At 41.1% G+C, this 13,881-nt stretch overlaps 1 protein-coding gene across 1 annotated transcript; it reads left to right on the forward strand.

Moving 5' to 3' along the window:
• The first annotated feature begins 1,024 nt into the window (after positions 1-1,024).
• LOC143299528 (5'(3')-deoxyribonucleotidase, cytosolic type-like) lies at positions 1,025-7,840 on the forward strand. The gene is made up of 5 exons (XM_076612841.1): positions 1,025-1,401; positions 3,464-3,564; positions 4,722-4,782; positions 6,960-7,074; positions 7,574-7,840. Exons 1-5 carry the CDS (start codon positions 1,198-1,200, stop codon positions 7,717-7,719), a joined length of 627 nt encoding a protein of 208 aa, XP_076468956.1. The 5' UTR covers positions 1,025-1,197; the 3' UTR covers positions 7,720-7,840.
• The last annotated feature ends 6,041 nt before the right edge of the window (positions 7,841-13,881 follow it).

Raw genomic sequence — 13,881 nt, forward strand, 5'->3', positions numbered from 1 at the left:
ATACAACTTAGCCATTTTTGGCTTTTTATGCCCCTTCATATTTACTTCTTTTTATTGTTGGTCAGGTCGTTGACTAGCTCAGTCATTTTATCCATCAAAATCATATTTCGTTTTTGTCAATAACTCATGTTTATCTATGAGGTTCTTAAAAGTATTTATACTAGGTGCACGTTTGATATTGTTTGCTAATTGGTTCCAATAATTTGTTACTCTGTTACTAAATGTAAACTTTCTGAGATTTGTTCTGGAATACTGTTTAAATGTTTTATCTGTACTGTTTCTTGTAGTGTCTACCTTTGGAGTACAAAAAAGCATGCTTTGTTTACATCGTCAAACCCATTAAATATTTTGTACGTCTGTATCAAGTCCCCTCTTACTCTTCTTGCTTTAAGTGATGGTAGTTGTAAGTACTTTAATCTTTCTTGATATGAATAATCTTTATGTTATAGACCAGCTTTGTTGCTCTTCTTTGAGCCCGTTCTATGGCTTGTGACTGCTTTATTTGTGTTGGGTACCATACAGTGTTTCCATATTCTAGGATAGGTCTAACTAATGTTTTATATAACCGTAAGAAAGTAACCTTATATATTAATGCAAATGCTCTTTTTATTATTCCAATCATTCTGTTCGCTTTGTTTATGCTATTTGCTATATGTTTGTCAAATGATAATTTTTTTTGTCAAATGTGACACCTAAGTCTTTTTCCTCATCACATTTTCATACTTTTATTTCTTTGTCTTCGATTTTCATTATGTATTCTTTCTCGGGGTTTGATTTCCCAATATAAAGTACTTTACACCAACGATCTGTCAAACACACACACACACACACACACACACACACACACACAGACACACACACACACACACACACATCAGTACACACACACACGCACGCACGCGGACGCGCGCGCGTGCGCGCGCGCGCGCGCACACACACACACACACACACACAAAATGTGTGTGTCCAAATCTACAGATTATTCCACTAATTTTATTCGAAGTATGTTAGAGTTACGTCCCATCGAAATGCCTGGAAAATGCGTCTGCTTCAAGTAATTACTTGTACATTGTGAAACTGGCAAACTCATGCAAAGTATGTGACTAGGTTGTACATTTGAGATCGTCATAGAGAAATTTAATCACCACAAGGTGTACAGTAAATATCGGGTTCTCTTTACCAATCCGTTTTCTAACAATGTCTCGGAGAACCAGACCACATAATGCGGCTCAGAAAAAGTTGAAGATCCTGGTTGATATGGACCAAGTGTTGTGTGATTTTGAGGGTGGATTTTTGAGCAAGTATCAGGAAAAATTCCCAGATGAGCCTTTCATTCCTCTCGAAGAAAGAAACACGTTTTACATAGTCGACCAGTACACGAAACTGCGGAGAGATCTTCAGGTTTGTGTAAATTTATATCCCATTCATGCATGACATTCATTTCCTGCATGAGTGCTGAAGTCAGCTTGTCAGTCAGTCCTCCTTGTATTGTGTGTTTACATTTTAAGACAAAGTACATCCATACTATGAAATGAAAGTGAGAAATATATTGAATATATATTATTGCTCCCAAGATGAGTTCAAATCTGTAATATGTGTATGTTGTCATACTTGAAATAAATTGATGTGGAAAGTAACTTAAGTAGTTATCCACAATAAGGTGGGTTAGAAAAAAAAGGCAGAAAAAAAGACCACCTAATGTATGCTCTTCAAGGTACAAATTTATTATCATTCCAAGGAAAACATGTGTTTGGGTGCATAAAGCACAACTATAACAACATATGGTCACAGCATTCCATCTCCCCCCATTCTCCCAACATTTATGGATCCATTTGGAGCATATTTCCCCAGTTTATGGGCTGGAGGTGGGGAGTGGGAGGGACAAAGGGGAAGATTAGCAGAATGAAGATTTACAGATTATGATTACCCAAGCCTCAACTAGGCTTTGATTTTATGTTTTGAAAGCCTGAGTATGGGCAGAAGGCTCTGGGTGACATGAGTGGAGAGTGGTTGTTGGAGTTTAAGTTTCTCAAGGAGGCGTCACAGCGTTTGGACAAATCCATGTGCGCTGCACCACATCTGCTAGTCAGATGCCTGACAGCAGCATAACCCAACACGCTTGTCAGGCCGTGAGTGTATGCTTATATACTTGTATACCTATCAGAGTGGATTTCTTTTTACATAATTTTGCCCGAGAGGACAACACTGTCGTTGCCATGGCTTCTTTTTCAGTGTCGCCAAGTGTGTGCTGCATATGGGACCTCAGTTTATTGTCTCATCCGAAAGACTAGACACTCAGTTTGATTTTCCAGTCAAACTTGGGAGAAAGGGCGAGAGCAGGATTTGAACCCACACCCTCACATACTCTCTGTACTGGCAGCTGAGTGTCTTAATCATTCTGCCACTGTTCTTCTCTTCCTCCTTCTCCTCTTCCTCCTGGTTGGGTGAGTGGTAGTATATTAAAGCTGGATTGGATGATGGTCAGGACAAGGAAACCAGCTGAGTGGTTTTTGACTCACTTGTGTAAACAAAGTGAGTCTATGTTTTAACCCGATGTTCGGTTGTCTATGTGTGTGTGTGTGTGTGTGTGTGTGTGTGTGTGTGTGTGTGTATCTGTGTGTCTGTGGTAAACTTTACCATTGACATTTTCTCTGCAAATACTTTGTCAGTAGACACCAAATTAGGCATAAAAATTCAGTTCTTTCCAGTCATCTTGTTTAAAACAATATTGCACCTCTGGGATGGGCACAAAAAAATAAAGAATGAAGCCTAATTATATGCAAACTGTTATATTTATATTTTTTGTATTCTCTAAACTTGGCACTTTGATCTGATATTCTGACCCAACAACAAGAGCAGTTATTATTATCATTTTTTGTTCAAACAGGAACTTCTTTTGCTAAGCATGGAAGTTTTATTTATTTTGCAAACGTTTTGGTGCAGATAGTAAAAAAGGGAAATTACTCTGTAATTCGGCGCCACTGTGGCCTCTCTAAGGGGCGTGATCTAGTCAAAACCGGCTGTGCACGCACTCTACGACACTCTGTAATTAATGCTAGGGGACTTAATTCACTTTAAACTGATCTTTCTCATCTTAAACATTACATTTTGAAATTATTTACAATACATAAAAAGCTTGGATTTTTTTTTTCAGTGTATCACAAGTGAGTCTTGAAGGCCTTGCCTCTCTTGTTTTCTATTATAGTGGGCTAAATGTAATTTCATTACTTTGTTGTGTAGACAGAAATGATCATTTTCACACTTGTGATGTAATGACAATCCGCTATTCCACATTTGTACACAGCATGTTGGCTGATACTGCAGCTTGGAAAAAGCTGGAGATGATCCATTTTCAGGCTAGAGATCAGTACAGAGACACTGGTGGTGGAGCAGAAGTTAGAACTGTTGTGTGTATACATGTGTGTGTGTGTGTGTGTGTGTGTGTGTGTGTGTGTGGCTGCAGGACAAAGCCAGAGAAATCCTTCATGCTGAGGGGTTCTTCCTGGGTCTGCAGCCTATAGAGGGAGCTCGGGATGCACTGATGGAAATGTGGCAAATGGACGAGTAAGTCAAAGACACATTCATGTATTTCTCTCTCTCTATACATTTATATATTTATATGTGCGTACACGCACATGCTCACATTTATAAACTTGTACACACACACACACACATTCACAGACAAATATGTAAACACACATTCACACACACACACACACACACACACACACACGTACATACACATTCACAGACAAATATGTAAACACACACACACACACACACACACACACACACACACACACACACACACACATGAAACTTGAATCCACAGAGAAAACAACTATAGAAGAATCATTAATGGAAACTTAAGCTTGCAGGTAGAGCAGTTTTCTGAACAACCCCAGCAAATTGTGCTGGACTTGTCAGATAACTAATTGTATTGTTTAATTCTTTGGTTATAGATGCAGTCAATATGAATGATTGAATCATTCAATAAATCAACCAACCAACCAACAAATCAATCAGCCAGGTAGTCACTCAATTAATTAAAGACTCGTACCAATAAAAAAGATGTGTAAATAAATAAATGAACAGATAGTTTTAAAAAGTGTATCCTTCATCCCTTTACTTATTCCATTTCATATCCTATCCTTTTAGGAGCACCCACACCTTTCTTCACATATGCTTGCATGCACAAACATGCGCTCAGACACAGACAGACACTCTTTGTCTTTCTCTCTCTTTTCTCTCTGTCTCTGTCTGTCTCTGTCTCTCTGTCTCTGTCTCTGTCTCTCACACACACACACACATATGCACAAAGACACACACACACACACACACACACACACACACACACGAGAACCACACACACACCAACACACAGACACAAACACACAGACACACACACACACATATTTAGAGACATGAGAGAGCCACACACACACACACACACACACACACACACACACACACACACACACAGACACACACACACAGCACGCACATGTTTAAAGAAGGGAAACAACCATGCCATCTACATGAAACACAGTGAAGATTTGATTTGATTGTAGCCCTTTAGTGGAATGTGCTGATCAACATTTAACCACAGTTTATTACTTGGCAGCACAAACACATGCTCACTTTCACACTGTTTTTACAATCCAAAATATATACTAATAATGATTGTTTATGACTTTTTTGCCTTAATAACTTCATTGCAGCACTGAGGTTTTCATTTGCACAAGTCCACACTCCCACTACAAATACTGTGTCTTCGAAAAGGTGAGGTTTTTGGGGGAACTCTGTGTGGTTCAACTCTTTTCAGTGCTCAGCTTTCAGCTCAGTTTATTCCTGCTCAGCTTAACGCATTGCAGCTCAGCTTATCTCCACTGCACGACACCTTTTCTATTAGTTAAGCACAGATCCCTTTTGTTCAGTTCAATCATTTTGATAGTTGTATATCGTGTGTGTGTGTGTGTGTGTGTGTGTGTGTGTGCATGCACGCTTACATGTGTGTGTGTGTGTGTGTGTGTGTGTGTGAGAGAGAGGGGGGCGTGGGGGGTGGGAGGGGTTGTTGAAAGAATGTATATACCGAGTCGATAGAAATGAACAATTCTGTCATCATTGTTTAAACAAGAAAAAAAGGAGTCAAAGAGAAAATTGGTGACACGCTAGCTGTGAAGACAGTGAATGACAATCCGTATTGTTAAAAAATAATTCTTACAACACCCATTCCAGTCTTCCTTTCCTCCCGCCCCCCCAAAACAAAGAAATACCCCCTCCCCCCCCTGGATACTCCCATGCCGTGCACCTCACACACACAAACACAAACACACACTCACACATACATGCATGGACACACACACAGAGACCCCTCCCCCCCCACGGCCCCACCTTGCAACAGAAACTGGGAACAGTGAACTTGTAAGTGTAACAGTGCATGTCATAAGTCAGTTTGGTTAACTCTCTCCATACGAACGGCGAAAGAGACGACGTTAACAGCGTTTCATCCCAGTTACCTTCATCAAAATATTGCAAGCAGAAGGCTCTTATACTGAAGAGGTGAATGTTGACAAAGAATAGCACAGTTCTGACGACGGAAGCTAAAGGTTGGGTCATTCAGACACCCACTGGACATCTGAGGGGTCTGTGTAGAGGAGAAGAGAGGACTGGCCGTACTGAGTGAGTTAAAGTGTTGGACTTTCAATATGAGGGTCTGGGATTCAAATCTCGATAATGGCACCTGGTAGGTTAAGGGTGCAGATTTTTCCGATCTCCCAGGTCAACATATGTGCTGACCTGCTTGTACCTGGATCCCCTTCGTGTGTATACACAAGCAGAAGATCAAATGCGCATGTTAAAGATCCTGTAATCCATGTCGACGGGCGCAATAGTCGAGTGGTTAAAGCGTTGGACTGTCAATCTGAAGGTCCCGGGTTCGAATCACGGTGACGGCGCCTGGTGGGTAAAGGGTGGAGATTTTTACGGTCTCCCAGGTCAACATATGTGCAGACCTGCTAGTGCCTGAACCCCCTTCGTGTGTATATGCAAGCAGAAGATCAAATACGCACGTTAAAGATCCTGTAATCCATGTCAGCGTTCGGTGGGTTATGGAAACAAGAATATACCCAGCATGCACACCCCCGAAAACGGAGTATGGCTGCCGACATGGCGGGGTAAAAACGGTCATACACGTAAAAGCCCACTCGTGTGCATATGAGTGAACGCAGAAGAAGAAGAAGTAATCCATGTCAGTGTTAAGTGGGTAATGGAAACAAGAACATACCCAGCATGCACCACCCCTAAAAACAGAGTATGGCTGCCTACATGGCGGGGGTAATAACGGCCCTACATGTAAAAGCCCACTCATGTAGATACGAAAAGTGGAGTGATGGCCTAGAGGTAACGCGTCTGCCTAGGAAGCGAGAGAATCTGAGCGCGCTGGTTCGAATCACGGCTCAGCCGCCGATATTTTCTCCCCCTCCACTAAACCTTGAGTGGTGGTCTGGACGCTAGTCATTCGGATGAGACGATAAACCAAGGTCCCGTGTGCAGCACACACTTAGCACACGTAAAAGAACCCACGGCAACAAAAGGGTTGTTCCTGGCAAAATTCTGTAGAAAAATCCACGTAAATAGGAAAAACAAATAAAACTGCACGCAGAAAAAAAGAAAAAAAAGTAAAAAAAAAAAAGGGTGGCGCTGTATATAGCGACGCGCTCTCCCTGGGGAGAGCAGCCCGAATTTCACACAGAGAAATCTGTTGTGATAAAAAGAAATACAAAATACAAAATATGAGTCAACGTGGGAGTTGCAGCCCATGAAAGAAGATGGCAAAGAAGAAGAATCAGTGTGCACGCTTCAAGACCACCTTCCAACAGAAACTGGAAACGGTGAGCATGTAGGCTGTAACAGTGCGTGTCACGCAGACTGTGTGGTGTGTGTGTGTGTGTGTGCAGTTCAAATGGGTGGAAGACCACTTGGGAGAGGAGTGGATCAACAGACTGATCCTCACCAAAGACAAGACCATGGTCAACGGAGACCTGCTGATCGACGACAGACCCAGAATCCGAGGTACGGGAGTGGTGATGATGATGATGATCATGATGATGAAGGTGGTGGTGGTGGTGATGATGATGATTGTGGTGAAGGTAATGGTGACTGCAATGCTGTTGATGGTGGTAGTGATGGTAGATGATGGTGATGGTGTTAGTGATGATGATAGTAGTAATGGTGGTGGATGATGGTTATGATGATGAATATTGGTGATGGTGGTGATGATGGTGGTTGTTGAGGAAGAAAACGAAAAAGAAGCAGAAGGTGGAGGAGGAGGAGGAGAAGAAGAAGGAGATGAAGAAGAAGAAAACATTGATAGTGATGGTGTATATGTGTGTATAAACGTTTATGCATGTGTGTGCATGTGTATGTGTGTGCATGTTTGTATGAATATGTGTGTTTGTGTGTATGTGCTGGCTCATGTACATGCATTTGTTTACACGTGTGTGTGTTTATGCGTGTGCGTGTGCTTGCACGCTCTCCTGTTGTTCTCTCACTCCCAGTCTGTTGTCTGCAGGAGCCCTGGATCCACCAGCCTGGAAGCAGGTGCTGTTCTCAGCGCCCTACAATCTCAGCATCGACTCGAGAGGTAGGCAGCGACTCAACAACTGGACAGACGGACAGTGGAGAAACATCGTTGAAGACTTCAAGAAAAGGATATAATGTGATATTCATTGTTTGCATTATAACACATTCCTGACCAATGTTTTATTTAAAAAGAACCAAAAACCAAACCAAATTGAACATATATGATAATGGGTTATTATTTCATGTTTTTTAAAAATATCTGTTTTGTAACACCCTTGATCATGTAATTATTTTTTCAAAATAAATTTTGATGCATATTCCACTGAAATATGTTGGAAGTATGGATAGTTTTCAAGTAATGAAAATAAAAACCTTTTACAGAACAGACAAGTGTCTGATTTCTATTTCAAAACAGAGTTTTCTCCCTTCACTTGGCACAACACAGACACTTGTCTCAACCGTGTGTGTGTGTGTGTGTGTGTGTGTGTGTGTGTGTGTGCGCGCTCCTGCTTTTGCCCGCGTGTGGTACATAGGGATGGTAGGTTTACTAAGAAAGCTGTGGATGAATGTTGACCACCATTGCATCTGCACATACATCTGAGTAATGCAACTCTTGGTCCAAAGGTTTAAACAAATAAGTGCAAACTATTAAAAACTTCTTTAATCAAGGTCATGATGGAATGTTGTGTATGAACACAAATGAGTGTTTGATGGTCTGGTTAAATGTCTGTGCAAGGTTGTGTAAGTATGTCAGTCTTTTTTCTTTGTTTGTTTTATGTTTATTTTGTTTTAGTGTTTAAGAGCATGCTTTGTTTTTGTTTGTTTTTACATTACACGGTGCAATTGAGCATATTTGACATGGAAAGGTGTTATATATTATTATTATTATAATTATCATTATTATTAGTAGCAGTAGTGGGATATTATTAATATTATTATCATTATTTTTATTATCATTATTATTAATAGCATTATTATTATTAGTAGTAGTATTGTCCTTTTTGTTGTTGTTGTTATTGTTATTATTGTTAGAGAGAGAGAGCTGGCAAAGGAAGTCTGCTATTGGCAGGTCTTAACACATGCACACACAAACAACAACAACAACAACAACAGCAACACACACACACACAGAGGATAAAATACAAACAAACTCGCTTTCTTTGAGCTCTGACCGTTCCAAAGAACTGATGTACCCCTGTCCCCACACCCCTGGCCCCCACCCCTACCACTCCCCTGCTCAGTCAACCTACCCAAGACCTCGCCGCAACTCCTACACATCTCCCACTGCCTCCCACCCCCCATGCCATCCCCATTCCCGCCTCTCCTCCCCACCAACCACCACTACCATCGCCACTACCACCACGGCCAAATGCCAACGGCAATCACAAACAGAAAGTTAAAGAGAAATTTGTGTCATTACTGTTATAATTCTCTCTCTCTCTCTCTCTCTCTCTCTCTCTCTCTCTCTTCTACATTACACACACACACATGTATTTTATATATATATATATATATATATATAGATATATATATATATATATATAGATATATTATACATATACATAGAGAGGGCACTTCTGTGCTTGGGGCGAGTCCTGTCAATGTCATCAGTGTTGGCAGATTCATGGGGGGCTGTTGTTTGAGGGACGTGGTGGCGGTCTCCACTCTGGGAGGGACGCTCACTCAGTCTGGCTCTGCGACTAACCTATTATTGTCGTTAGTTGGGGGCTTAGTTAGTGGTGTCCTAAGTACGTTGAACTGATCAGAACAGGCACCACTGAACACCACCGAAGTGACTCAGCAGTAGTGCAGGGTTTCCTCTGGTGTGTAGCCTCCTGGCGACCTAACATCGATGGTTCCCCGCGAACTGCCGACGAGTGGAATCCGGGTGTGGTCGTGTATGGGGGAATCTTAATGAGCGGCGTGGGTGTAGTGCCACTGAAATGGTGCAGATGATGGAGGCAGAAAAAAAAACCAAAACCAAAACAAAAAAGCGAAACAAAAAAGACCAAAAAAAAAGAAACAACAACAAAAAAACAAACAAAAAAAAACAACAACCCCCAAACAAACCAAACCAAACCAAAACAAACAAACAAAAAACCACCTAAAAGCCGTGACACTTGGGGTACATGTAGATTCAGATGGATGCAGCAAAAAGCAAACAAATGCTTTCTGCTTATAAACTCTTTGCACTGTCAAATCATACATACAGACATACATACATTCACAAGGCATAACATGAATTTATAAAAGCTTCCAAAAAAAGCGGCATAAGGTAAAATAAGCTGAACACTTGTCAAGTTCCCGAGATAGGCCAAGATTAACCGCGGCCCCAGACGGATGGGGTGGAAATTGGGGTGTGGAGAAGGGGTGGGAGAGAGAGGACAGTGTGGAGGGGGACGGTGGGCGGACGGGCGGGACTGAAAGGAACGTTGGACAGTGGGAGGGAAAAGTGCGAAAACAGCTAAAAATAGAACCCAGAATGGTGGAAAAACACTGAGATCGATTGGACCCGACTGCCTCTATTCTTAGCTTGACGACCTTTTCTGCTATGGGCGGCTTTTTCTTTTTTTTGCTTTTTTTTTCCTTTATTTTTTTTAAACAATCTCTTGGACCTTCGACGGGTTTCAAGCTTTAGGGAACAGGATGGGTGGGTGGGTTGGTGGAGAAATAGTCCTTCCCCCCCCCCCCCCCCCCCCCCAAGTTGTGCGTGCTAGCGAGCACGTGTTGTCTCTTCTCTTTTCCGTGTGTGTGTGTGTGTGTGTGTGAGGATCCCAGCCCCTCCCCTCGGTCCCATATTGATCCTCCCAGTTCCAGTTATTGTTTTCTCTGTTTATTTCTAGTGACTTCCTAACCCGGTCCAACTTTTTTTCTTCAGGTTATTTTTGGTCTGGATTGAACGAGATTTTCTCGCACACGATCCTTATCATTTTATTGTCGTTCTGTTTTTGCTGGGATGGCTTCTTTTGGGATTTTCGTTTTTTTGTGTTTTTTTTTCCAACCGAAGAAAAAAATCGCTTTAAAACTTTGTTTCTTATTCAAAATTACTAAAGTAGTTGGATTGGCGTATTCTGTCAGGGTTTTGTCTTGGTTTGTGGTCTGTTAATATGTCTGTCTCTGTAGTCTGTATCTTATTCTGCTGTGATAATCTCTCTCTCTCTCTCTCTCTCTCTCTCTCTCTCTCTCTCTATATATATATATATATATATATATATAATTTTTAAATTTTGAGTGCGCACATGTGTCTGTCTCTGTCACTCTCATTTTATTGCTTGTAATAGTTTTGAGTCTCTGTCTAGCTCTCTCTCTGTCTCTGTCTCTCACTTTCCTTATCACTATGCCTTTTATGAATAAGATTATGTGCCCGTCTCTGTCTGTCTCTGTCTCTCTTTCTCTTTGTTTGCCTGTCTCTTTGTGCCTTGTAACGAAAATAATTCTGTCTGTCTGCGGTCTGTCTGTCTGTCTCTCTCACCCATGACTATAACTGATATGTATGCTGTACTGATATAACTGATGATGATTCCTCCCTTTGTTTATGTTACTGTTTCCCCTTCGAGGGCTGGATGAAAAAACCCAACAACATTTGCTTACTCTATTACCCTCAGAAAATGAAATGTATTCAGTTCAATTCTCTCTCTCTCTCTCTCTCTCTCTCTCTCTCTCTCTCTTTTGCTCCCACAACTATTTAAATGGTGTTATTTCTATTACTGTTTTACTGTTTTTGTAACATGCGCATGTTTATTTTAGCCTAATTCTTTTGTGTGTTTTTCTTTATTATTATTATTTTAAAAATTATATATATATTTTTATCATTTCATTTTATTCATTGATTATCTTGACCTATGTTAATTTTCATTGTTTGTACTCTCTCTCTCTCTTTCTGTCCCCTGATATCTCTCTCCTCTTATTCTCCTCTATTTAGTGTTGTAAATGTACCATTCATGTATCAATGACTATAATAATAAATTATGCATGCTGTGCTGATATAATGATTCCCATTTTGTTTATGTTACTGTTTCCCTTTCGAGGGCTGCATGTAAAAAAGCATTATTTTGCTTACTGTATTACCCTCAGAAAACAAAATTATTCAATTTATTCAATTCTCTCTCTCTCTGTGTCTGTTTGTCTGTCTCAGTGTCTGTCTTTCCCTACGCTTCTACGTTCTCTACGCTCTCCCTAAGCCGCATTTGCATATACTTTGTACGTGCCGTGTGTGTGTGTGTGTGTGTGTGTGTGTGTGTGTACTAATATAAGATTCAAAAGCTAGCATGGGTTAAAAAATAATCTCTTTCCTCCGTCTTTACATTACCACTGCATGCGCTTATCGCCCGCGATATATATGCCTACGATCGATCCATAGGTAAGATGAGTCGATCCATGGTCTGTAGAGAAAGTGGTGTGTGTGTGTGTGTGTGTGTGTTTGGAGTTGCTTTGCTCTCTCTCTCTCTCTCACTCACGCGCGCGAGCGTGCGCACATGAACATGACGGATGAGACAAGCAGAGACAGAGACATGGAGCAATTTTTCAAGGACTAAATAAACGAAAGAAGAAAAGAAAAAAATGTAGAAAAATCCACTCGACATCGATGCACTGATTAAAATCAGTGTCACAACAATGGCCTACCGTGTCCGTAGACAGAATCTGACATAGGGAATCGACGCGACTGACCTCGACCCAGATGAATCAGATAAGATCAGTTGCAGCTGCTAAAACACTTCTAGTTATTTTCAGAGTTGGTGGTAATTGTTTCACCGGAAGATTGGGAGGATAATCGTGCGTGGCACCCGCTCAATCTATACCTGATCAAGCCATGCAATGGGTAGACTAAGCGGGTATCCACGATATGGGCAAGTTGATAAGTGTTGTTATTTTCGTTGTTTTGCAGTCCGTGAAGACCAGAATAAAATCAACGACACAAAGAAAGTTTCTGTTTCTTCTTCTGAAGGACAGGCAAGTAAGCCTCGTGTACATGCTATATTATCTTGTTAGTATGATACGTTAGTCAGCCGTGTCCGACTTAGACCATCAGTCCCGACTATCTGGGCTAGAATTTGATTATAGCGGAGAGTGTCTTGCCCAAGTTAGAATAGAATAGAATAGAATAGAAAATGTCTTTATTACCAAGTGTACCAGGGTCACAAGGAATATGGGGGGGAGGGGGGGGATAGTACATAAGGTACGAACATAAATCGAAAACCATACACAAACACAGATACAGTAGAAATAAGGATACATACAAGTGCATATCAGTATAAAAACTTGTGCATACTCACATGCACGCACTGCACACACACACACACACACACACACACACACACACGCACACACGTTTGAACAGAAACTGCATATTACATATGGATGGGGCTGATGACTAGATCTTCAGGCAGATGGTTGTTGATTGCAGCTCCACTCTCTCAGCCAAGAGGGATTTAGGACAGCTGGCGTTGGAATGGTTCTCCAAGGCTAACTCAGTCAAATAGATATAGATATATATAGGTATGAATATATGGGCATCTACATTTTTTTCTCCCGCGTTGTCCGGCTTACGTTGTCAATATGCACAGCTATAGAGGAGCGTGAACAGCATCAACAGTTTTGAAATGTACTTGGAGAACGTATTTATTACTTTTCAGCCATCGGGTTGACTGGACCAGAAAATACTGAAGAGCATCTAAGATCAGCTAGCCTAGTATAGGCAAGCCAGGTGCTTTGGATGCTGCTGGCTACACACCAGTGTTTTCAATCGGCACAATAATTAGCATATACGTCCCCCTTGTAAACCTTATTATACAACGTTGGGCTTCTTTCATGTGACCTGCCCATGGATAACGTCAAGCAGCAGGAACAAACATCTCTGCCATAAAATAATATCTTTTAACTGTTATTTGTTTTGTTTTTTTTTAATATCATGAGATTCGTTTCCCCTATGTTTTGGTGCGGTTGATTCGGTAGGAGAGTGCTACAAGGTTCATTTGTGCGTCGACCTGTGTTCGTGGCTGTACTTCAGCCATTGTACCGGCGGCCTCTTTAGGAGCTGTGCTCTTCTACCAGAATATCACACGCCACGATTAACACGAAGCCGAAATCAGTATTTACTTTGTTCTTCGTGTATTAACCTTTCTTTTATTATTATTTTTTCCCCAAACCCATTTGAGTTTGTTATCGCAAAGTTTTATTTTATTTTATTTTTACCTGAATATGACGTCTTGCATTGACGTAACTGGATGAGGCTAAGTCGTCAATACAGTTTGCGTCATTATCATGATGGAATTTAAATGGGGAAAGAATGAACAACAT

This window comes from Babylonia areolata, chromosome 1, assembly GCF_041734735.1.
Source record: "Babylonia areolata isolate BAREFJ2019XMU chromosome 1, ASM4173473v1, whole genome shotgun sequence".
Taxonomy (NCBI): Eukaryota; Metazoa; Mollusca; class Gastropoda; order Neogastropoda; family Buccinidae; genus Babylonia; species Babylonia areolata.

What these genes read in the sequence shown, in the direction of transcription:
- LOC143299528 (XM_076612841.1), top strand. Translation starts at nt 1,198, where the DNA reads ATGTCTCGGAGAACCAGACCACATAATGCGGCTCAGAAAAAGTTGAAG. An exon ending in AACTGCGGAGAGATCTTCAG is followed by an intron (nt 1,402 to 3,463) that starts GTTTGTGTAAAT and finishes GTGTGGCTGCAG; the next exon opens with GACAAAGCCAGAGAAATCCT. An exon ending in GAAATGTGGCAAATGGACGA is followed by an intron (nt 3,565 to 4,721) that starts GTAAGTCAAAGA and finishes ACTTCATTGCAG; the next exon opens with CACTGAGGTTTTCATTTGCA.